Genomic DNA, 23,389 nt, shown 5'->3' with positions numbered 1-23,389 from the left:
GCATCTGTGTTTTTTTGCTAAGGGCAGTTGATTTCTCTCCCAGGCTCACCATAATGTAATGATCATATGATATTTCTGACATTTCTTGTTTTAATTTTTAAGTCAACCACTAATTAGCCAGCTAATGTTACTCAGTCATTAAATGACGTCAAGAGACGATTGAGGTATGTCTGAGATTAATGCAAATGGCTTGAACATGGTCAGAGATATCAACACTTGGTTACGATACGAGAATAAAATGAAATTTTTGGGTACGGCTTCATAAACTCGGGTGCCACTTTACAATATAACATCATTTTCAAAGAGGATTGCTTAAACTAGAAATCTGTACAGTTTCTGAGAAAAAAAGCAGTAATACCTAAGAGCATTTATCCGTGGTTTCGATATTGTTCAGTGTCGTCGATAACACTCGTTGATCTTGAACTTCCAGCTGCATGACAAGAAGAAATGTTCGCGGTAGAAACTGCTTAAAGTTAGAAAGAACGGTCGATCAAGAAGCGCGTATTGTCCTGAAAAGAGCTAATGTCCATGAAAGTGATTGGCACTAATTTCATGTCTCGCGGAGGGGAAGTCAGAGGAAAAATTGGTGATCACTTAAATAGTTCACTTATCCAGACAATCATACTTACTATTAGCTTTAATACCTTTACCTCTCGACTAATTCATTATTTGATTCTTTCTTTATAAGGGTGGTTTTAAAATATGGATTCCTCTGTGAGTAATGTTTAAAACCTTCTCAATATTATTTGATCGTTAACGCTTCTAAATTCATCGTGTTGACTAATTGTACATTCAAAATACAATCCTCTGGCAAATATATTCTTTTGTGTCAGGAGTGTAATCTGTTATGATCCATTGGCAAAGAAAACGCGATGTAATTTCAGCAAAAATTACTTACAATATCTTCTTGTTGATTATAAATAAACAGTTTTTGAAAACTGGAACGCGACTCAGTTTGTTTATTCCTCAAAGCTGGATGTTTTGTCTTTTGTTGACACGTTGTCGAGTAACCAATTCGGCAGTCATCGCACACGACCAGAGGTTAACGTAATCACTTACGTAAACACGAAGCTAAAACATTGACACTCAAAAGCTGCAAACTGTTTACAAAGTGAAAACAATCGAGGGCACCTGCGTACGTGCAAACTTTCCTGATCAGTTGGCTGACGGTTGTTAAGATGCTCTCGGTTACAATACTTTCATTATTAGCTGAATGAAGTAAGTTTCATTTCGAAAAATCATCTTTTCGGTAGAAAGGAATTTGAGATTCTCGGCTTCAGCGCAGCACAATTCAAAATTGTGTTTAAGATTATAACAATCTAATCCCTTTCCATACAGAGGTCTCACGCAGTCTCTAAACTTATAGAAAGTCAAACACAAAACTATCCGTCCTAATTTATTTTGTTAGACATTTTAGAAACTTCTGATATACCTGGGATAGTTTAACAATTTACCTCAGAAGTGGAAATCACAAAATCACAGCTAGATTTCTTTCCAAATAAATCTCTACTAACTGATTTTATGATATGATCACTTCTTAAACAACGCAGGTATTTTTACTTATGCAATCACAGTGACTAAGTTTGTTTATTCAATATGAGGCTAATTCCCATAGTTTTTCGACGGCTAAGGAATTCAGTAATCACTAGAAGCTTCTAGTGTTTTGAATGAAGACAATTAACTCGTAAAATTCCCGATCGCAGAATAATGAAATCTTTAAGCGATGTGGTTCTTGATGTTTTCCTTTCTTTCAACAACACGTCCAAATGTTATGGTAGCGTGATCTAGCCGTGTAGCTCAATTCCCGATCGCAGAATAATGAAATCTTTAAGCGATGTGGTTCTTGATGTTTTCCTTTCTTTCAACAACACGTCCAAATGTTATGGTAGCGTGATCTAGCCGTGTAGCTCAAGGGAAACCATTGTAACAATAAACTACGGCAAAATTATAAAAAAGAAAATGAGTTGAAAAGGGGTTGCAGTGTAAACTAGCTTAGTAGCTCAAGTTAAACTTTTTCATGATATTATTTTTTTTAATTGCGGCAATGAATACGCAGCAGATTTATTCGAAACCGATGATTGAGGGTAATTGACCATTTGATCTATTTTTCCATCAAAAGAAAAACAAACCTCCGTTATCACGAAAAGAGGAGGCAGACCCTTGCGATTTCTTTATTCGCGCGACCCCCTTTTATTTTCCGCTGACTGCACGAAAAACAACTGCAACAGGAAGTGCTAGCTTGAAGGCTACATCTCGTCTAACATTTAACTCGAGCTTAGTGCGTGGTTCACGGCTATGTTCATGATTCTCTCTCTTCTAGAGGCCTCAGTTTCCCTAACTCTGCATTCAATTGCTATTGTTCTGCTTTTGTTCTGCTCATTAGATCTTTTGTTTTGCTTCGTCCCCGTTGCCGCCGTCGTCGTAGTTAAAGGTCTCTAATCCACGGCGGTGGCGACTTGGTAAAACAAACGATTTAATAGCCTAACAGCTCAGTACATGCGTTTTAAAGCTTTGTATATTTCTTAGTCATCTTCTGTAAAAAAAAATACATAAAAAATATGTGATCATCAATATTCGTCTTATTGTGAGAACGGAATCCCAGAAAGAAATTTGTATAAGTTCGTATTTGGAACACAACGATGTCCACATTCGTCATGCCCGGAGTTGAGGTGACGAATCGATACGAACACGTAGACACTCCATCTACCCACACGATCGCCGACGAAATGCACAATCGGAATAAAACTGATTCAGCTACCAGCTGATTATCTGAGTGGTGTGTCCCTTCAGTAAATCGCGCAAATGATAGTGAATCTCTTTTCTTTTTTCTCTTTTTTGTGAGACAAATGGGACCTTCTCGATCCAACCATCCAAACAATCATATCGAGACAGAGACGAGGCATCGATTTACCATTGCAGAGTTCGCACTAAAATTTCTCACATATTGTGCTCTGTTCTTAGGCAAGTCTCTTTATCCTCACAGTGCCTCGCTTCATCTAGGAGTTGAAATGGGTACCGGCGAACTGACAGAAAAACCTGACGAAATGCTGAGCAAGGGGCTGGGTGGGGGGGAGGGGGTGGAGGAACATGTGACGGACGAGCATTCAAGCCAGGGGGAGAATTGCTATACTTCTTGTCACTTCACGCTACAGAAACAAGAATAGGCTGTTGCTGGATAGGCATCTTGGCTCGAGTACAGATTGATCTCTCTATGCACTCAATAAGAAATAAATAGCGCGCATCGAGGCAATGAAGTTTTTTTTCTTCATCTCCGCTTCATACCGAAAAATTCCAACATCGCTTTGTCAATGTTCACAGTTTTTATTTGGTCTTTTATAACTACTTTGATACTATTCATTTGATCACTGAGGACGCTTTCCGCCATTAATTAAAAAATATCTTGCTTTTAATCCTTTACTGGCCATTTGCACAAATTATCTAGCTAGTCATTCACTCTTATTATCCACGGGACTTACTTAAGAAGATAACCGTCTCATTTCTTAAATGAACAAAGGAAGGCTGCCCCCACTGAAAGGCCCTTGACTCCAAGCCCCCCTCTTTATGATTAATGTCTCCTTCCTAGTTGCCATGAATAAATTCTTTGATAGCCAATGATAAGTTTTAATGAGGTAAAGAGCTGTACAGTAATAACATCCCTATAGCTCCGCTTTTAGACTTGGCTACATCTAAATATTATCAATTGTTCTTTTGATTCGTAAAAGTTGATCATTATTCTCTTTTGCACTTTTTTTTATTTTCTAAATGTCCATTATCTTCATTATGGGAAACTCTATTGATTGCTGTTACGCCACTCGTCAATACAACCAGTGTTTCTTCCCGTGTATTCGGTCGTGTTCATACAGCACTCGGCGAGTCTTGTACAATTACGATGGTCTGGAGACTGTGCAACCTTTTATTGACAGCGTAAAGCCTGAAAAGGTTGTGATCTGAGAGTTTCCGAAGTCTCCATCGGACATCAATGCAGACAAAGAAATAGCGAGTGCAATTAGGTAGAGTATCATTACACATTAAAATGATATGTTAATATCACAATATTAATGTTGAGGATTGCTTTTCATAAACCTGTAGAGAGTAGCTAAGAAACTAAACAAATTTCTTTCCTCGGCAAAAGGGGAAAACTACCATTCTCAGCAAATACGGTAAGATTGACAACACAAAACGAAAACAAAATAGTGGAAGAGGTTTTCATCTTCTCCAGTCAGGCTCTATTCGCCAACCTTCCTCATTCCTTAATCAGTAAGGCCATACGATATCTAAAAATGAAAATACATTTTTTAAGGAAAATAAAGGAATGTTTTCTCTTTAACTCCTAGAATTGGCATCAAAGTATGCGTGGTGATGATTCCCCTATTGGGTGTCAGGTGGTATTCGGTCTCCTCTCACCTGTACATGAAACTTTCGTTTACGTCTTCACCATACTCAACTCTGCTCAAGTCAGTATTCGCTGGTAACTCTCAAAATTATTCAATCTCTATCATTATTTTACTTTCTAACCAAATGAGACACCATTACAATGATCACATGATAATTGTTTGGAGTTTTGAAAACAAAAATGCAGTTAGCTATACAAGAGAAGGAAGACTTCTTTTTCAATTATAAGATACGCAATTTTATTTCCTTCTTGAAATCGTTATAGGTATTTGACTAATTTGTTTGCATATTGCAAAAATTAATGATCTTGAAATCACTTTCATGCTGCAGGGTTTCCTAATTTTCGCTCTACACTGCATGCGAAACATTCAGGTAAGAAAAAAACTTCAAACTGATAATTAACTCCATATCATCAAGTTTTAGAGTTTCGATAGATATCCGAGTACATGTGCTAAGAACCGAATGTCGTGTTGCTCGTCTATCTGCAGATCAGAGAGCGATTCAAAAGAAAGATGAACATCGTTTTCCATCTTCTTTAAAGAACAACTCCACAAGGAAGAGCCACAGGTCAATCCAAATGAGGTTGGGGATGTATGGGCAATTGAATTGCTGTCTTGTGCTGAGTTTGAATCGAAATCGCACCTAACTGGAACCAGCCAACCGGAAATGACAGTCAATTACCTAGTACAATCACTTAGTTAACAGCAATAAGTCTGTTACGATCGATCTGACTTGCTCTCTGCAGCTAAAAAGAGTTCTTTCTATTCATTATTGTTTAAGCATTCAACTAGCTGTAATTGTTATGTATGCTCTTTACGATAACAAGGTTGTTTTTGGGGCGATCGTATATTTGTATGCAAGATTATCGAAATAAACCAATGTATAAATTTAAATTTCTAATAGCTCAGTATCTTGATGACTTTCCTTCGAATAAGACCACAGTCCACTACAGACGAGGCGGGAATTTAAGCCAAGATATCACGAATTTTCTTTCTTTAAGAAGCATTCTAGCACGCAGCTTTAATTGAATGTATTTATCTTTCGATTCTTGCGCGCTAACTTTCTGCACTTACTGCATGATTATTTCATATTCGACGTTTCACTTAGTGAGTTTACAAACTTCTCACCAAACACTGTCATTACTTTAAACATTAAGCTATGGATAATAACTGAAACTATAGGTTTCTAGAAATTTCGAGAATGCCTACTCATGCGGAAATGCATACCAAGGGACTTTCTGGAGCAGTTTACTAGGTTACGTAGTTATGATGTAACACTACCAATATAGTTGTGTTGTAAGCGTCCAGAATTTTCGAGAATACTTTGTACATAAGGACACAGTCGTGCAGCAGTAATACTTGTTGTCGGGAGGGACTGACTTTTCAGAAAGCTATACCGAGAGAGAGCAACCGTTGAAGATTGTTAATCTCGATTTACTTTGGAGACAACCTCCAGATTGTGTCAGTAGTGAGGAAAGGAGTAGTTTGCGGTGGGTTTCAATCAATTTTATAGGATAATTATTCCAACTGTTTAAGAGTCGCTCCTTGGCAAGAATATTACAAGTTGTTTAATAAATTAAATGGGTCTGTTGATAAATGATGCTCTTTTTGTCTGTTAAATTGTACCGTAACAAATAATACTAATAGTCTTAACTGCTAACGCTGACATTCAAAGTTGTTACTTAATGAATAAATAGATCAATTCGTAAATGTTTGAATAAGTAAACAACTTATTTAGAAAGAACAGAAAAAAAAATCCTTGTAACTGGATCTTTTTTTGGATCAGTTACATTTAACCATTTTTTTTCGCATTCCTAAAATTAGGAGTATCATTTTAAATCGAATATACATCGATTAATTTGGAATTAAACTGGGGCAATGTTAGCCGGAAAAGGCATAAACCTAGAGATTATAAACTGTTCGGCACACATTATTGAACAACGATTAAAGAACTTTTACACAGAGTATACAATTTTTAAAGGAAAAAGCTTAGCGATAGAAATGCAGAATATTTCGATGGGCCTGATTTTCAAATATCACTAAAGCGGAACTTAGCATTGCAGAGGAATTTCAACAAGCGAGAGAAGGAGTCAGTTATGTAAATGTGGCTAACAGTTTATAATAGTCTAGTTTACGTCATACCCATTTATAAATAAACATGGTGACGAAGCGTGCGATTAAAACGGAAGAAGTTAAAATAAAAATTATTCTGAAATATACAAGCACTTTTCTCTCTAAACTGCTCAAATACGATAGGTAAAAACGTTTCAAACTTCGATTGACTGAATACATTGCAGCTAAGACGAGCGAATATTCCAGAATAAATAATCAATTATTCCATGAGCGTGGAGAGATACTGGGAGAGTAGAATGTCTCGCCCACAGAGCACATCACTATGACCCAAGAACGTCTCGCACTAAGAGCTTTTGACTCACCGCTCGTTCTAAATTGTTGGGATTCAAACATTTGGAAACAAAAGTGATGGTCTGCATGACGCTTTTCTAGGAGAGAGTTCTTTTGTAGGCTGAAAACTAAAAATTGGCCGTTAGCCACCGTTGTTTTAAAGGCATACGAGGTAATTAGCGTGTCATAAGCGAGATGAATAGATAACAATAATTTCCATTTATGCATAACGAACAGATGGCATTCTAGCTTAAGCTGCCCGTTGATAAAACAGAATTTTGTTTAGGACCACTTTCATTTAACAGAGCTCATAAAGAAATTACCGTTCTTAGCATCAAATATTTTTTAGCTGCTTCTTCTGCAGCACTTGAACTACAAAAAGTATTTTAATGACTTGAAGCTTTTCAATTGTATTAGAAAAACAATGCTCTACATCAGGTGCAAGCTGCTTTTTGTCCATTGGTCCGTCTATGACAGAAAAAAAAATGGAGACTAACGCCATGAACATGTGTTCAGAGATCATGATTTGCATTAAAATCTAACTCGTACGAAAGGCTTTTTATGAGGATGCCGCAAATCCGCAACTCTCAAGCGGTGTGAATCAAATAGAAGTGAATCCGGCAAAATGTTCAAAACCCCGGTAACATGTTGTATGCTGGGTGAGTACGACCCTAGTTATTCCTGTTTGTTCTGCAGTAGCTATGAAACCGTCGAAATGGACTTTTTATTGTAAAACATTTATTTTGATATTTAAACTTACGGAACTCTAATAACGAAACATACCAAACTCCTAATATGTCCTCTCGAGTTGTTGTCTAATTATTAAAGCCAATTATCACCATTATCGTTATTATTAGTTTCTCAATATTTTTCTCTTTCCATACAATTTAAAATAATTGAATAATAATCACCCGTAATGACACATTCGTATATGTTGTTCGCTAGGTTAGTACCACCTTAATTATATCTTGACTTTCCATTTGTGACACATTAATATACATTTTGGAACGTCCTGTGAAATTTAGCCAAACCAAAGAGAGAAAAAATGTCAGGTGGCGGATATTTGGCACTGTTAATTAAAACAAAACAAAACAGACTTTAAAGATGTCCTCATTAAACTTTTAGTTCTTAATCAGACATGGATCTCTTATAAATTGGATTCCTAAAGCCGTTTAGATTCCATATAGTGCAAAGTGGGTTTCCGTAGAGCGTTCGGACGAGGCGTTATTCAGACATCGCGGTACCCAAACCTTTAGAGCTTTCATATTGTTGTTTTGTCATTAAAACTCAGAGTAGATGACTGCTGACTGCTCGCCAAGTTGGACGTCATAGTTAATTAGAACATATTTCTCTTCTAAATTATTCTTCTTTATGCCCGAAAGCAAACTTTATACTCAACCCATTGCTCTTCTTTTAAAAAAAATATATATGGGCTCTGGAGGTTTCGCAGGTTCCGCGGCCTGCTGATCCATAGTTTTGTAACTCCCAAGAACATGAAAAAATCCTCAAAAAATTTTGGAGACTAACCCCTCAAGATTCAAATTGTGCAAGTTTTATTTGAGCGCTCAGATTTGATACCCGATTCATTCGCTTGAAATGGGAAACATTTTTTTCTCTGGATAGCACATTTTACATCCTTTTCATTCGTTTATAGTTCGGTTGCGCGAATAACCCGTTTAAAAAAAAATTTCCAAAGGACATTCCTGACGGTCTATCGTATCCTTAAAAATGTTTCCACATGTGAAAAGTTTTGTTCAGCTAGTTGGTGAATTGCGGAGATGCTGCATTTTTTTATAATTTCTCCGTCAGCTCCCTAAGAAGGTAATAAAATTCATGAATGGATGTTAAAGGGCACGTAGCAAATAAAATGCATTAGTACTCGTCTTACTCGAAATCTAATAAACTTTTTCATTGTTTCAAATGTTACTCTTGAGATAACAATCAATTTATTTGTTCATTTTCTCTTCTACAGTCATCCTTCGTTTGTTGATGAAATTGCCAGGGACAGGTGAGGCGGCTTCATTCCGATTTAATATTCAAGTTCCTTTAAATAGACGGGAAAAAAAGATAATATCCGACCAATTATCATATTAATGAGTTATAGACTTCCTTTTAAAATTACATTGGATTGCGATTCAAAACGTGAGTTGGAGAGCAAAACAAAAAGTCAAAGAATAAGGGTGCTATTACCCTGATCTCCCAAAGATCCACTTTTAAAACCTGGCCTGATTCTAATATTTGCTTCAGGGATGTAGAGGGTGTTGATGCCCATCGTTTGTTATTAAAATTAATGATATAAAAAATACTTTCTCGTCTTTATCATTATCGCTAAGTCAGTGTTGCTATCTTCAGTATACATTTTTCGTTTATTTATTTATTTTCTCCTTATAGAGTGCCAACCGACCTGTTTCAAAAACTCCTCTTACATTTTTTCGAAAAGCAAAATTTACAGGTTTCCTAACAATGAAGTCTGCTCCATCTTGGGAGGTTATTTAGTCTCCATCGAGACTGAGGAAGAATGGCAGTTTATCAATCATGAGATTCAGAAGCGTGTTACATGGAATACTTCGACTACTAATGCGTGGCTCATTGGTTTGGAGAAGAAAGACGGGGTTTGGATATGGAAGAGTGGAAAACAACTGAATATCTCAAAATGGCGAGATTCTGAGCCAAATGGGAACGACGAAAGGGCAGAAATATCCATGAACGGAAGCCTCTTTAATGGTATCCCTCGGAATAATAAAGAAGATGCCTACATTTGCGAGATGCCCGGAGGTAAGATCACATTCTAACCATAAAGTATATAATGTGCTGAAACATTAGCAGTCTTGCACTTGTGTCATGAAAATTGCTCTTGCTTCTTAAAAGTAAAAAAAAACATAATTCACAGAATATACTCTGCATACCTAACTTGAACGTGTAAGCTATGAATGAACTTTTAGGCATAAGTAGTTGAACACACTGCCCACGAAATTTCCGTAATACGTGTTTCAAAAATTAAGTGAGTGTAGGCTTTTTGTTTTGAGCATAACATATCGAATTACTTTTATTTTTGTGTGTCCGGGTGTGAGTTTCTCGTACAAGTCAGTGATAAATATGTTATTCGCCGGCTGGAAGATCTGTATTGAGTAATACTGTGCTCAAGGTCTTGAGCACTGGTAGTGGAGATAAATTACACAGTTTTTCCCAATACGGACCGACCTTGGCTGATAAATAACAGTTTTTTCCTCTTGAAATTAACCAAATGTTTTCCATATGAGCCCTAATGAGTTAGGGTTGTAAGAGCGGCAAAACCTTCCTTGAACTGAACAAATTTTGAGCTAGTAAATGGTAGTTGAGACAGATTGAGTAAATGTAAATAAAAAAGAGGCCTCACCGAAATATTTATATTTGGGTAATGAAAAAGGTAATTTAAGAGGCCTCCAAACAAACTTTGAAACATTTTTTGACAAGTATCTGTCACAATTTGACACCTGTCAATTAGAGAGCGCGTAACAAAAAAACGCATGCACCCTTTAAAACAAATCCACAACGACAACGGCGCTGGTTTGGCAAATAAACTGAACTGCAAAGTAATTTTAAGTAAATTTAAATCTATGTTTTGAAGTTGTGGGAGTTCCCTCGTTTGTTTGCTGCAATCGCGAGTGCAACTCTGGTCTTTCATCAAAAGGGGAATTTTAAAGCAGCTTTTTCTTGTTGAATTCCTTTGTTTACTGTTGCGAAATTTACGGTACCAATGTCCAATTTGAACGGACCTGCAAAGACTTACCGAAAGCGTATTTGAAGTATAAAAGACCTAGCTCACTGTTCTCCAAGGAAAAAATTTTTTGAGAAAAAACGAAATAAATTTCTTGAAAAAATAGCAACAAGCTAGAGATGTAATCGGCGGCTCGCTCAAGCGATACCGTGCCCGTGGGCAGAGATAGGAAAACCCGGACCGCGTTAAGTACCAATAAGATTCCAGGATTCTTTACCGTGCCCTCTGAGAAAAACAAATAATAAATGCAGTTCTTTTGAGAAAGGTTATCGGAAAAATCTTGTCGGAATTGTAAGCGATAACCTGGAAGGTATTGCTGGTAGCTTTTAGGTCATGGTTAGACTTAACCTCAGGAATTCAGGGAAACCTAGGAAATGTCACTTTAAGGACGAGGCATCACGGGTTTGAACAACCTGTTTTGATTGCAAGACTTTCTTTAAATTCTAAACTGCATGAGCTAACCCTAATTAATTTATCTTTAATTTTTATGTCCCTATTGATTATCGTTACCCAGGAAACCTTTTGAGATTGTTGCGTGCACTTTAAAGTTTTGCTCTTTTTCCGTAACAACTGCATACAGTTAACTGCGTATCTCCAGTTGCACATTTGTGGGAACCTACATTCACATTTAATTTTACGTTTTTTTAAGTCTGATTAGATAGAGGAGGAAGAGTAGGGGGCGGAGTGGGGGAGGTGTCAGCTCAACGAGGAACTAATTAATATTTAAAAACTCGACTACCAAAATGATATGAATTCACAAATAATCTTAGCTGATGTGAAGTTAACTAATCCAAAAAAGCAGATAAGTGTGGCGGACGCCGTAGTGAAGAAAGATGTATGGTATTTATTGACACTGATCAGACAAATACATAGGATGTAAAAAAAAAAAAGGAATTCATTAGTAAATGAGTCACGTTTTCTGTATCATTCGTTTTTTTTTCCTTTGTTGTGATTGTGATTATAATCTTTTTATGTTATCATTGCTATCATAATTATCACTTTGTTTATCATCATTAGGATAATTGGTATTTTTGTTTTAATCTTCCTCATCATGTAGAATGCCCAAATATAACTTTTAAAAACTCTTGGTACATAATTTCGGTGGATGGAGAGTCCTGGTACTGGAGCAGAGACACTTGCTCAAGTCTAGGCGGGGACCTAGTTTCCTTTGAAACCCAAGAAGAATGGAATTTGATTAATGACGAAATTCAAAGGCGAAACACTAAGAACTATGAAAATAAATGGAGAATTGGTTTAAAAAAAAGGGCCAGGAATTGGACCTGGGTGAGTGGAAGACCGCTGACTATTTCCAAATGGGGACAAGGGGAGCCAAGCGGTGAACACGACGCGGCTTTCATGTACAAGAGGTTCCGTAATGGCGAACAGGGCGTATTTGGGAGTGATAATGGTACAAGTGGGAAAAAACAGCACGCTTATATTTGTGAGATCTCCGAGAGTGAGTTGATATGTTGTTGTTGTTGTTGTTGTTTTTCTTTTTTTTTAATGTTATTTTGAGTAAACTCAAAGGCACTAGGAGCGCTGAAGGGCAATAAGAACATTATTTGCTAACGTTTGTGGTACTCACGGGAGAAGTTATAAAAACCCTCAGACAGTCAGAATCAAGTTTACACTTACCTTTGCGTAAATCAAAATATGTTTGAAACAATCCCAATGAACATTTTCACGATATACATGTCTAACTTTAACCTTGTAAAAACCTTGGGAAAGCTGCAGATGGTTCTGTTACTATCACTTTTACGAACAACAACAGTTACGAAACTGATGGTGAATACCAATTGCAAAGAATTATCAGTCCAATTGCTTTGTTGGATGATAGCACGTGATGATGTGAAGAGCGTTATCTTTTTGTGAAGAGCTTGTGACTCATGTCGGTTAAGAACCATGCCAATTATCGTTTTCTAAAACAAATATAACAGACTTGCAGACTTATTTGTTCTTCGCATAGGGGAATCAATTTTAAGTTTACTGTATTCTATTTCAATGTCTGATCATTTGAACTGTAAAGTTGTAGGGGCTAATTTTAATGCAATGCGAAATGTGCAGTGAGCATAATAAACTGACCATCGTGCATCTAATCCGAATATGGCGGGCATTTCGATCGACTTAGTAACCACTACTCTATAACGAGGTTAGTAAGGATTACCTCAGTTCTCATACATCACCAGAGGGTGTAGATACATTTTCTTGTCTAAAAGATAGTCAATACTGAGGTGGAATATATTTGATGTTCTGCTCACCGAAAAGATAAACATAGGCATGCGTAGCATGCAAGAGTTATTATTTTGGCTAGGTGGGTTGAAATGGGACACTTTGGGTTCTTAACCCTTTCAGTCTTGAAACAGGAAAAGAGAATAACTTTAAGTCCAGAATTGTGTAGAGAATTCATTATTTTTCAGTGGTGTTAGATAATGCGCTTCGAAAACGTGACAAAATGCAGATTGTTTCCGAGGAAAGTGAAAGTAAAAAGTCTTAAGAGGCAAAATGGATATTTGATTAGTGGAATATTATTCAAGAAAACGCAGAACAGGACATTGAAATATTGTGTTACAGCTTTTTAAGCTATTAGGGAAAAGTCTACAGAATATATTTCATTCTCTAGTATTATGGGGTCTAGTTTTCGAAAAACATCCTACAGCCGTATCTAAGCAACAATCACACAAGACGTGTGCCAACGACAAATAAAATGTTGAGGAAACAATAAGAGCTTTCTGTATTACTGATATTATTTTCTGTCCGCAGTTTTGCCCTCGCAGTATAATAGTAAGGCAATTTTTTGTATGATGTGGTCTTGATTAACATTTTTCTTTAAAGACTCCTCAATACCTTCAGTACCTTCGTCGTCCTCACTATCATCCAGAGTAGCCCTTGCAACCTCACCATCACCATCACCATCGTCGTCGCCACGACCATCGCCCTCGCCCTCGCTCTCGCCCTCGCCCTCGCCATCGCCATCGCCATCGCCATCCCCCTCGCCATCGCCATCGTCATCCCCGTCGCCGTCGCCGTCGCCGTCGCCGTCGCCGTCGCCGTCGCCGTCGCCGTCGCCGTCGCCGTCGCCATCGCCATCGCCGTCACCAGTTGAGCAGCTTGTATGTTTTCTAGTCACTTACCGTTTTTATACATATCGTTTTTCAGGATCTCCTCTGCTTACAAACGTGAGAGACAATATTTTTCATTTTAGGCAAAGGAGTATGTTTCAAAATTTGGCGGAATAAATATTACCAGAAGGACTTCCCTACAGGTATCTAATTTTATATGACTTAAAGGCTTTTTAACTTTGGTATATGTTTTTAAACGATAAAAAGGTAAATATCTGATCTTTAAGGATAAACCACCATCGAGCCATATGAAGTAAAAATGTTGAAGCTTAAAAAATAATCCAGGCCCCTAAAGGAGTTCTCCAGCCGATGAATACCCTGGACACCATTTGGGGCCTTAGTATAAATTTTATATATGAGACTGGCTGTTCAATGACCTGGAAATATTTTACGTAATTGTAGGAGGCTGTTACTGTGTTTGAAGATTTCACCTTAAAAATCAAGAACGTCACAAAAGACAAGGCCGGCATAGAAGAGGTTAAAACACTGAAAAAATCCATCTTTGAGGTGGCAGAGGCCGTCGAGAAATTTGCTCTTAATTACGGCAACCGACACCTGAGAGGAATGAGGCCTTCAGAAAGGATCGTTTCCCCCAAAATTGGTGAGTTTGCCGCCTTCAGTCCTGTTTAGTTTCAAAGTCTATTCCTCTGTTACTTACTGACTTGCTGACTGTCCCACTGAGCTGTCTAATTTCCTATGGCTAGATGGTGTAAGAACTCAGCTATTAGCCCAACGTATCAGAATGTTATTGCTGGATGTCATCGATTCATCTGTGTTTTTTTTCAATTTGTTTGATACTTTGATTTTTCGCGGTGGAGAAGGAAATTGAACGTTTTCTTAAACAATCAACAAGAGAGAATAGGAATCCTTCAAATTGTGAGACCCTTCTTCTCGATCTGTATATTGAAACTTTTCTTTATAATAGGTTGGTGAGTAACACTTTACTAAATAAAATTGTCAAATCTTAGAAATGCTTTCCACTTACTTCATACCGTACACTGAGCTCAAAATTGGCCTATCGTCTGTGATGTACATAAATGCAAGATTTTTAACCGTACGCTTCAAAATTCTCTAATGAACTCTATAGTTTTCCAACGAAACGGTTCGAGGAACGAATTGAGTTTTCACAATTTTTAGTCCGTGCAGAATTACTCACTTTTTTATCAGTCTTACATTGAAAAAACTTTATAAAATGGTTGAATTTTTCGAATAGTCGTGGAAGGGCAAATACGATACATACAATACACTTTCAACCCATAAGATTATGAAATATTTGTGTACACCACAAAATGGAAGTTTGTGTAGGTGTGCTATTGTAAATTTCACCGAGGGTGCTTTCAATTGTAATTTTTCTTTTCGACAGTTTTGGTCATTCAAAAAGCCTATCGCCAGAATGCAAGTGGCTTCAACTTTGAGGAACAACGATGGCGAGCAAGAATCGATATCGCCTCTTCAACTTTTGAGGAAAATGGTTCGTATTAACTATTGTAATAACTTTACTTTTAGTATTACCTTGGTTTCTCCGATAGAAATTTCTGTGTCGAAATAAAGCCTCATGTAAAGGCGCTTCCTTAGTTTACATAGTCTATCTTCTTTAATCACTCGCCTTCCCTAAAATATCACATACCTCAGAGCCTGATAAAAATTTCAATTTTGTGTGCTTTTTTTGCTGTTGTTTGATAAAATTTTTTTGCTGATCCTTGGGGTTTAAAGGATCAGTGGTGGTTGCATGTGTGTACAAGGATTTGCATGACCTACTTCTGACAGACCAAGCCATGAAGAGTGAAACAGACAACCAAAGGTGCCGTTATTTTCATATTACTCCATGTCGTTTACCTCAAAAAACATATAACACGGATACACATAAGATCTAAGTTCAACTAAACTGAACTGAGAAACTTTCCAAAAACCCTAAATAGGGTTGGAAGACTCCCTGCTTGTCTCTGACCATTTCACCTTCATGAAAAATTGGCCTGAATCTACAAAAAATATGTTATATTGCTTCCTTGGTTCTGGTCCATTTTTAAATACAATTTCTTCATAGGTATATCAACTCCAGGATAATGGCCGTAACTATGAACCCCAAGCCAGAGAAATTGCGAGAAAATGTCATCCTACAGTTCAGAAACCTAAAGGTAACATGAAAATTAGTTTCTATGCGTTGTTTTGATTTATTCTGACAAGATAAAATCTATTTTCAGGTCTTGACGGCAGAGAAGCGCTGTATGTTTTGGAGTGGCCTCAGCAAAAAGTAAAAAACTACAATATGTTATTATATATTATATATATTATATATTGTATGGTACTTATTCCTTCTTAAATTAAATTTAGTATGGAGGAGAATGAATGAACTTTTTCAGATGCTTTTGCGCAGATGAACACTTTCCTGGAAGCCAACATGTTGTCGTTTTTAGAGAGGGGAAGTCTGATTGAAATGTTCTCGCAACTATAACTACAATAGAAGAAAATCTTGGCGCAAAATTGTCAAACATCACCTCTTCCCCAAACAATGAATAATTTTTTTTAACTTTACTTTTTTATTCATGTGTGACAGCTTTTCAGAGGAAGGTTGTCATGTAATTACATCAAAAAGTAACTCAATAGAAACAGTTTGCAGTTGCAATCATTTGACGCATTTTGCCGTCTTAATGGACTACGACGGTAGCACAAAGGTAATAAAGTTATTTTTGCCTTACTTAATAGTTTTATGGGCTCAATGAACTAACTCAACGTTTTCCTTTAATTTTTCTTTTCTTGACACAGCTCACCGAGGAGGACAAAACCATTCTGAAAGTTGCCACCTACGTTGGATTGAGCCTTTCCATAATCGGGATACTTTTAACATTAATACTTTATTCTTGCCTCACGTAAGTAATGCACTTGATTAATAATGAGGTAGATTCTTAACTCCCCTCAACAAGGCTGGTGAGAAAAGAGATCTCAATACCAATCTCCATGCAAACAAGAACAGTCATTTCTTTGTAACCCAACAACTTATGATTTCACTTTTTATGAATTTTTTAGGCTTTAGACATTTTCTTCGTAATATTTTCTTTTTCTTTGTCCTCTTTGGAGCTATTTACTGACTTTCTTCTTTCCTTCGCTGTCAAGATTTAGTTAATTTTTTTGCCATATTTTTCTGTGTTGTTGCTTTTGTCTCATTCATTCTTCTTCTTTTTAATATTATTTTACCAGAGATGTTTGTAAACCTCTCTCTCAAATTCGAATGAGTGTTTCTATGTCCCTTGGGGCTGGACAGATCATCTTCCTCGCTGGAATAAACGCCACAGAAAACAAAGTCAGTAACTTTTCCTTCTATCCGTAGAATGAATTTACTCTTTGCACCGTAAATATCTTCTCGAAAGAAGCACGTTAAGAATTATACGAAAACTCGTCCTTTCCACAGGCTGCCTGTGTTACAATAGCAGCTCTGATGCAGTATTTCTTGATGGCCGCTTTCTGTTGGATGCTGATCGAGGGAATTTATCTTTACTTCTTCGTTGTGAAAGTTTACAACATTAACACCAAAATGTACACTTATCACGTCATCTCATGGGGTAAGTAAACATGCACTGGTAACTGTAACCATGCTTTCTGATCCCCAAGTCTGGTGTTGTCATGCAGTAAAGTGTTTCGATTTCCTTCCTTTATTTATGAGTAGGTCTTCCAGTGATCATGGTGGCCATTTCACTTGGCATCGCTGCTGGAAAAGAAGGGTTACAAAGCTATACGAATGATAAATAGTAAGAAAAAATTCAAGGGTTTCTTCTTGCTCTTCACCTTTTAATTTGTTGTATTTAAATCTTTGTTTTGTTTTTGGATATAGTTTGAAATCGGTATCATTTTATTTTCTGACAATTTGTGTTTCTTTCTTGCGTTTCACATCCTCGAGTTTAGTTGCTGGCTTTCCTCGACTAACAACCTGATCTGGATATTCCTCGCCTTTGTGGCTTTTATTGAAGTTGTGAGTTAATGATTAGTGTTGGTGACTGTGTTTGGTATACCTTGGACTAATTGCTGCTAAAGATTTTTTCCTCTGCTCCGTAAACGAATTAAGTATTTATGATATGACTCAAGACAATATTTACCATTTTCTTTTTTCCTATTTACTCATAAAAAGCTTTGGACGTAGCCACTGTTTGTGGGGATGCTGGTCAATTTTAACCTAATGATGGTCTTCAATAGCGAGAAAAACTTGTGGAGACAATGTCCTCACAGGCATAAGATAGCTTCATAAATTCTCCAACTTTTACTACATAGTATGAAAAAAAAACTTCTCCCCCTTCCTTCAACGCAAACAGAAATCATAAACAAAAAAAACAAAACAAAACAAAAATAAGATGAAAAATATGAAAGGAGCGGGAAGAGTAGGATTTATTGAATTTATATAATTTAACATGAGGCTATGCTTGGCGTGGTTCTTTCAGTTTAGGCACTTTTGTGCGCGATTTCCTTTGCTCATTGGCAGAGGATCGAAGCTCCTAATCTTGGTTCCCCGGTTAGGGGCTCTATTCCCAGAGAATTACTCTTCATCCCACGCTTGTCACCGAATTAGTAACTTCCTTGGCAAAGATCCTCCCCTGCTTTGGCTATTCGACTTCCATATCTAAATAATCACTTTTGATTTTTTTATATTTTAGCTCAACATTTTGATACTCCTACGTGTAATAAGGGAGATGACCAATATGTTGCAGCCAACAGGGGCAGACCACCATTTTCAGCAAATACGGTGAGAATCACAGCATAAAATTTAAAAAATAGTGGAAGACATTGCCATGCCCTCCTGTGGCGCTATATTTGCCTAGCTTTCTCATTCCTTAATCAATAAGGCATCAACATATCTAACAATGAAAATTCATTCTCAAAGGAAAGTAAAAGAATGTTTTTTTCTAACTCCTAGTCTTGGCATCAAAACATGCATGGTGATGATTCCCCAGCTGGGTGTCACGTGGCTATTCGGTCTCCTCTCGCCTGTACATATAGCTTTCGCTTACATCTTCACCATACTTAACTCTACTCAGGTCAGTGTTTGATGGTAACTGTAAAAAGTCATTAATCTCTATTATTTATTTTACTTTCTGACCAACTGAGACACCATTAGGATGGTCAGATTATATTGTTTTGGAATTTTTAAAACAAAAAGGTGTTAACTATGCAAGAGAAGACAGACTTCTTTTTCAATTATAAGATGTGTAATCTTCCTTCCTTCTTGGAAATCTTAAGAGATATTTGACTAACTTGTTTGCATATTGTAAATATTAATGATCTTGAAATCATTTTTATGCTGCAGGGTTTCCTGATTTTCGCTCTACACTGTGTGCGAAACACTCAGGTAAGAAAAAAAGATTGAACTAATTATTAACTTTATATCATCAAGTTTTAGAGTTTCAAGAAATATGCGAGTGCTAAGAACCATATTTCGCGTTGCTTGTCGATCTGCAGATCAGAGAGCGATTCAAAAGAAAGATGAACATCGTTTTTCCATCTTCTATAAAAGACAACTCCACAATGAAGAGCCCACAGGTCAATCCAAATGAGGTTTGGAATGTATGGGCAATTTAATTGCAGTCTTTTGCTGAATTTGAATCGAACTTGTACTTAAGTTAAATAACCGGATTCAGCCAACCGGAAATAACAACCAAATACTTAGAACAATCACTTAGTTAACAGAAATAAGACGGTTACGATCGGTCTGAGTTACGATCTCCAAGTAAAAAGAGGTCTTTGTCTTCATTATTGTTTAAGCATTCAACTAGTTGTCTTTATAACCTATCACTTTTAAGATAATAAGTTTATTTTCTAGGTGATCGTATATTTGCAGGCAGGAATAATCGAAATTCCTGATGGCTCCGTATGCTGATGACTGCTTTGTTTCACTTACTTAGTTTATAAACTTCTTATCAAACACTGTTATTACTTTTAACTATAAGCTATGGATAGTCACTAAAACCATTAGTTTCTAGAAATTTCTAGAATACGTAGTCATGTTGACATGCATAACAAAGGAACTTTCTGCAAAATTTTATTAGGTTGCGTAGCTATGGTGTAACACCACCAAAATGGTTCTTGTAAGCTTCTGGAATTATCTGGAACACTTTGTACAAAAGGACTCAAGCTTGTTGTTGTCGGGAGTGACCGATTTTTTCAGAAAGTTATAATGAAAGAGAGCTATTGTGGAAGATTGTTAATTTCGAGGAACTGGAGAGACAACTGTGAGATTGTGTCAGTGGTGAGCTAAGATGTAATTTGCAATGGGCTTAAATAAGTTTATTCAGCATAAAAACTGTACTTCCTTAAAGAGTCGCTCCTTAGTTGGAATATTAAAGTTGTTTAATAGTTATCTTTTTGTCGGTTAAATTGTACCGTAACAAAAAAATGCCCATAGCAGTAGCAGCTAAAGTTGACGTTCAAAGCCATATCATGGTTCAAACAGGAAAATGACACCGACATTACACTTTTAAATAAACAAATAACTTTTAACGACATCCCCCGTTTAACTCTCCAAACCGATTTCCCGAGACGGAGACTACACCTTTTCATTATTATTCTAAAATTATACATTTACCCTTGAAAATGTTTAGACAAGAAACTAAATATGCAGGAATTTAAAGAAGGTCATCCCTAATTCACAGATTTTCCCGTGAACCTTTTTTTTACTGATTTAAGCAGCCAATTTAAACAGACACACTAAATCAAAGCCCAAAATCTTATCTTTACAGTTTTCTACTAGCAGTCTTTAAATTTACTTCGAAGTGTTCGTAGAAGGTAATTAAGGTGCGGTTTCGTAAAGTACTCAAGTAATTATAAGTAGGCAAGTGAGCTTAATTAGCGAATTGCGAGTTTTGTAATGTAATGTATTGTAAGTCATGTTCTGTTTAATAATGAAATGTAAGTAACATTACGCTGTAAGTGACTGTTACTAAGTGACTGTTAGTATAAGTAAGAAATAACTACTAGAGACTAATCTAATAAGTACAGTAATGTAATAAGTAGAGTGATGTCGAGTAATGTAAGTAGGATAATGTAAGTTTAGTTTTGTACAAATGTTTCTTCAATAAATGTTTATTACATTAAAAAAATTAAAAATTAAGTTGACATTCAAAGTTGTTGCTTAATGAACAAATAGATCAATACGCAAGTGGTTAAATAAATAAAGTGCTAATTTAAAAAGAAGGAGAGAAAAACCCTTATGATTGGGTCGTTTTTGATCAGTTACATTTGCCAGTTTTTTTCGCTTTTTTTTTTTAGCATCCCTAAGATAAGATCGAATTATTTGGAATTCAATAGAGGCGACACTAGCCGGAGATGGTATAAACCAAGTTTATAATCCCTTGCGCAAACTTCATCAAACAGCCATTAAAGAACTTTTACACAGAGACGACAATTTAAAGGAAAAAGCTCAGCGATAGATATGCGGAATATTTCCAAGGGCCTGGCTTTCAAATATCATTACAACGGAGAGGCTAGCATTGAAGAGGAATTTCAACCAGTGAAAGAAGGAGTTGATGATGTAGATGTGCCTAACTCGGTGTAGAACAGGCTAGACTACGTCATACCGATTTATAAAATCAGCATGGATGAAGAAGGGTACGATTTAGGCGGAAGAAGTAATAAAAAAAGGAATATTCTTGAATGTATAACTACATTTCTCTTTACACCGCCCAAATGCGATATGTCAAAACGTTTCAAGCTTCGATTGACGAACGTTATTGCAGCTAAGACTATTGGATATTCCAGAATAAAGAATCAATTATTCCATGAGCACAGAGAGATACTTGAGAGTACAATGTCTGGCCCACAGGGCACATCAGTATGACCAAGGAACGTCTCCCACTCAGGCCTTTTGACCCCACCGCTCCTTCTAAAATGTTGGATATCAAACATCTGGACACAAAAGTTATTTTGAGCGGCTTCTTCATCAAATTGGAATTATAAAAAGTATTTTAATACCGTGAAGTTTTTCGATTATATTAAGAAAAACAATTCTCTACATCTTTTGCGGGCTGCTTTTTGTCTATTGGTCCGTCTATGACTGAAAAAAGGGAGACAAACGCCATGAAAAAGCTATCAGAGATCATAACTTGCATTAAATTCTAACTCGTGCGAAAGCGTTTTATAAGGATGCCTTATATTCGCAACTCTCAAGCGGGGTGAATCATCCCGTGATGCTAGTGTTCTGTCAGTTGCTTATTGACAGAAAAAAAAGAAGATCACCAGCCCACGCAAGACCGTAAGTAAACTGCCTGTAGAATCATGATTCGGCTGGGATGATTCTGATGAGCGTACGCACGAATGGGCGAACAGACGAATGGGCAACTGTAGCTTAGAGACAATAGGCACATTTGTTTCCCTGATAAGATCAAAAGACAGCGCTGTTTATGCACTGGCAACCAGCACTCAGCAACCAATCAGAACACTAGAAATAATCTTTTCACGGAGGGCAAGAAATACATAATTTTCTTTTGTTAAGCGTCGTTAGTAATGTGAAATCGTGGAAAATTTGGCAGAAAACGTACCCATTCCCCAAGTCAGATTTGATAAAAAAAAAAGAGGGTAACATTGAGAAGAAACTTACGATATGAGCTATGTTCGATTGGCTACTATTCATTTGATATCCATTCTGTGGTCATGCGGGAATATTGAAAGTTAGCCTTTCTTCTTTGCCACTTTGCAGCGTTTTTTTAACAACTAAAACGTATCTCACAGACAGTTGCTTTTCAGTCCAACCTTTAGAAAACGATTGTATTCGGGGTGATATAGAACAGTTTTAAGCCTTTCACGAGGAGAAAAAGAAACATCCTCACATGTGTAACCTCTTTTTCACCTTGAGTCTGAAAGCATTCCGTTCTTTCTTTCTTCTGGCATATTTTCTCTATTGCTATGATTCCTTTGTGGTCATGAACTAATTTTTTGAAGGGTAATTAACTTGAATACTCGACAAAGTCCCTCGTCCAAACCTCTCAAACGCAGCTTACAGTACCGTTCCTCTCTCTTTGTCTTTTAGGCTTTAGTCGGGAGCCCCATCAGCCGCGCATGTCTCAAAAGGCTGTCAACTGCTGGTTCCTGGCCGTGACTCTCCTACCCAACCCATCTTTTATCAAGTATACCACCACCGAGGCCGCCATTTCACAGCATCTGTTGTGACTCTTGGAAGTGTCAACTTTGACGTTCTAGTGTAAACCTTTGAGATTAAGTCAGAAGGAAGAACACTCTTCTTTCTTTATGGTTCACTTTTCCGGAGATCTGCTATAGCTTGGGGCAAAAGTCTCCCTCGTGTGTTACCACAGTATAATACATTCTGTATCTGGGTGTTGCTCTTGTTGTTGTTGTTTTGGTTTTTTTTTTTTTTTGTATTTTAAATTTTTTTGAGTCAAAATGTGACTCCCCTAATGAAAGCTACTCTAAATTATGGGCTAAACTTTATTAAACACGTAGATTGTGGTAGAGAAGTGACCAAGGAAGCACACAAAGTACTCATTGGAAAACAACTTAAGATTGTGGATTTTTATTGCTGGCTTCGGAAATGGGAATTCTATTATCTGACAAACATGGAGGCAAATGGTAACATTTGCAATTCAAGATGAAGTGCTTTTAAATCTATTTCTCTGTAAACGATAGTGGATTCTTAATATTGATCAGTTTTCTTTGGCACATTTGAATTTTATCATTTTTTTTAAAGATAATGTATAAGGTATTGGAAGGTAATATATACAAAAAGA

At 36.8% G+C, this 23,389-nt stretch overlaps 1 protein-coding gene across 3 annotated transcripts; it reads left to right on the top strand.

The window, feature by feature from the left end:
• The first annotated feature begins 1,083 nt into the window (after positions 1-1,083).
• Positions 1,084-22,758, top strand: LOC131781155 (adhesion G-protein coupled receptor G2). 3 transcript variants are annotated; one of them, XM_066166815.1, is made up of 25 exons: positions 1,084-1,218; positions 3,829-4,010; positions 4,335-4,468; positions 4,723-4,764; positions 8,767-8,802; positions 9,186-9,569; positions 11,609-12,007; positions 13,384-13,661; positions 13,754-13,813; positions 14,073-14,271; positions 15,034-15,141; positions 15,384-15,471; positions 15,715-15,805; positions 15,872-15,921; positions 16,225-16,342; positions 16,434-16,537; positions 16,866-16,968; positions 17,077-17,227; positions 17,332-17,413; positions 17,568-17,634; positions 18,311-18,399; positions 18,571-18,691; positions 18,961-19,002; positions 19,113-19,208; positions 22,675-22,758. In XM_066166815.1, the coding sequence occupies exons 3-25, from the start codon at positions 4,360-4,362 to the stop codon at positions 22,741-22,743; spliced, it is 2,886 nt and encodes a 961-aa protein (XP_066022912.1). In that variant the 5' UTR covers positions 1,084-1,218; positions 3,829-4,010; positions 4,335-4,359; the 3' UTR covers positions 22,744-22,758. The 3 variants fall into 3 exon arrangements, with proteins under 3 accessions (XP_066022912.1, XP_066022914.1, XP_066022913.1); XM_066166817.1 differs by lacking the exon at positions 22,675-22,758 and adding an exon at positions 19,474-20,682; XM_066166816.1 differs by lacking the exon at positions 22,675-22,758 and adding an exon at positions 19,474-20,682 and having other exon boundaries at positions 19,113-19,217.
• Positions 22,759-23,389: the final 631 nt, after the last annotated feature.

This window comes from Pocillopora verrucosa, chromosome 5 (assembly GCF_036669915.1).
Source record: "Pocillopora verrucosa isolate sample1 chromosome 5, ASM3666991v2, whole genome shotgun sequence".
Taxonomy (NCBI): Eukaryota; Metazoa; Cnidaria; class Anthozoa; order Scleractinia; family Pocilloporidae; genus Pocillopora; species Pocillopora verrucosa.
This window is presented reverse-complemented; position numbering and strand designations above follow the sequence as displayed.

Coding starts and splice junctions, on each gene's coding strand:
- LOC131781155 (XM_066166815.1), top strand. CDS start 4,360: ATGATTCCCCTATTGGGTGTCAGGTGGTATTCGGTCTCCTCTCACCTG. Junction 16,969..17,076: donor TAAACGCCACAGAAAACAAA/GTCAGTAACTTT, acceptor TCCTTTCCACAG/GCTGCCTGTGTTACAATAGC. Junction 17,414..17,567: donor AGCTATACGAATGATAAATA/GTAAGAAAAAAT, acceptor CCTCGAGTTTAG/TTGCTGGCTTTCCTCGACTA.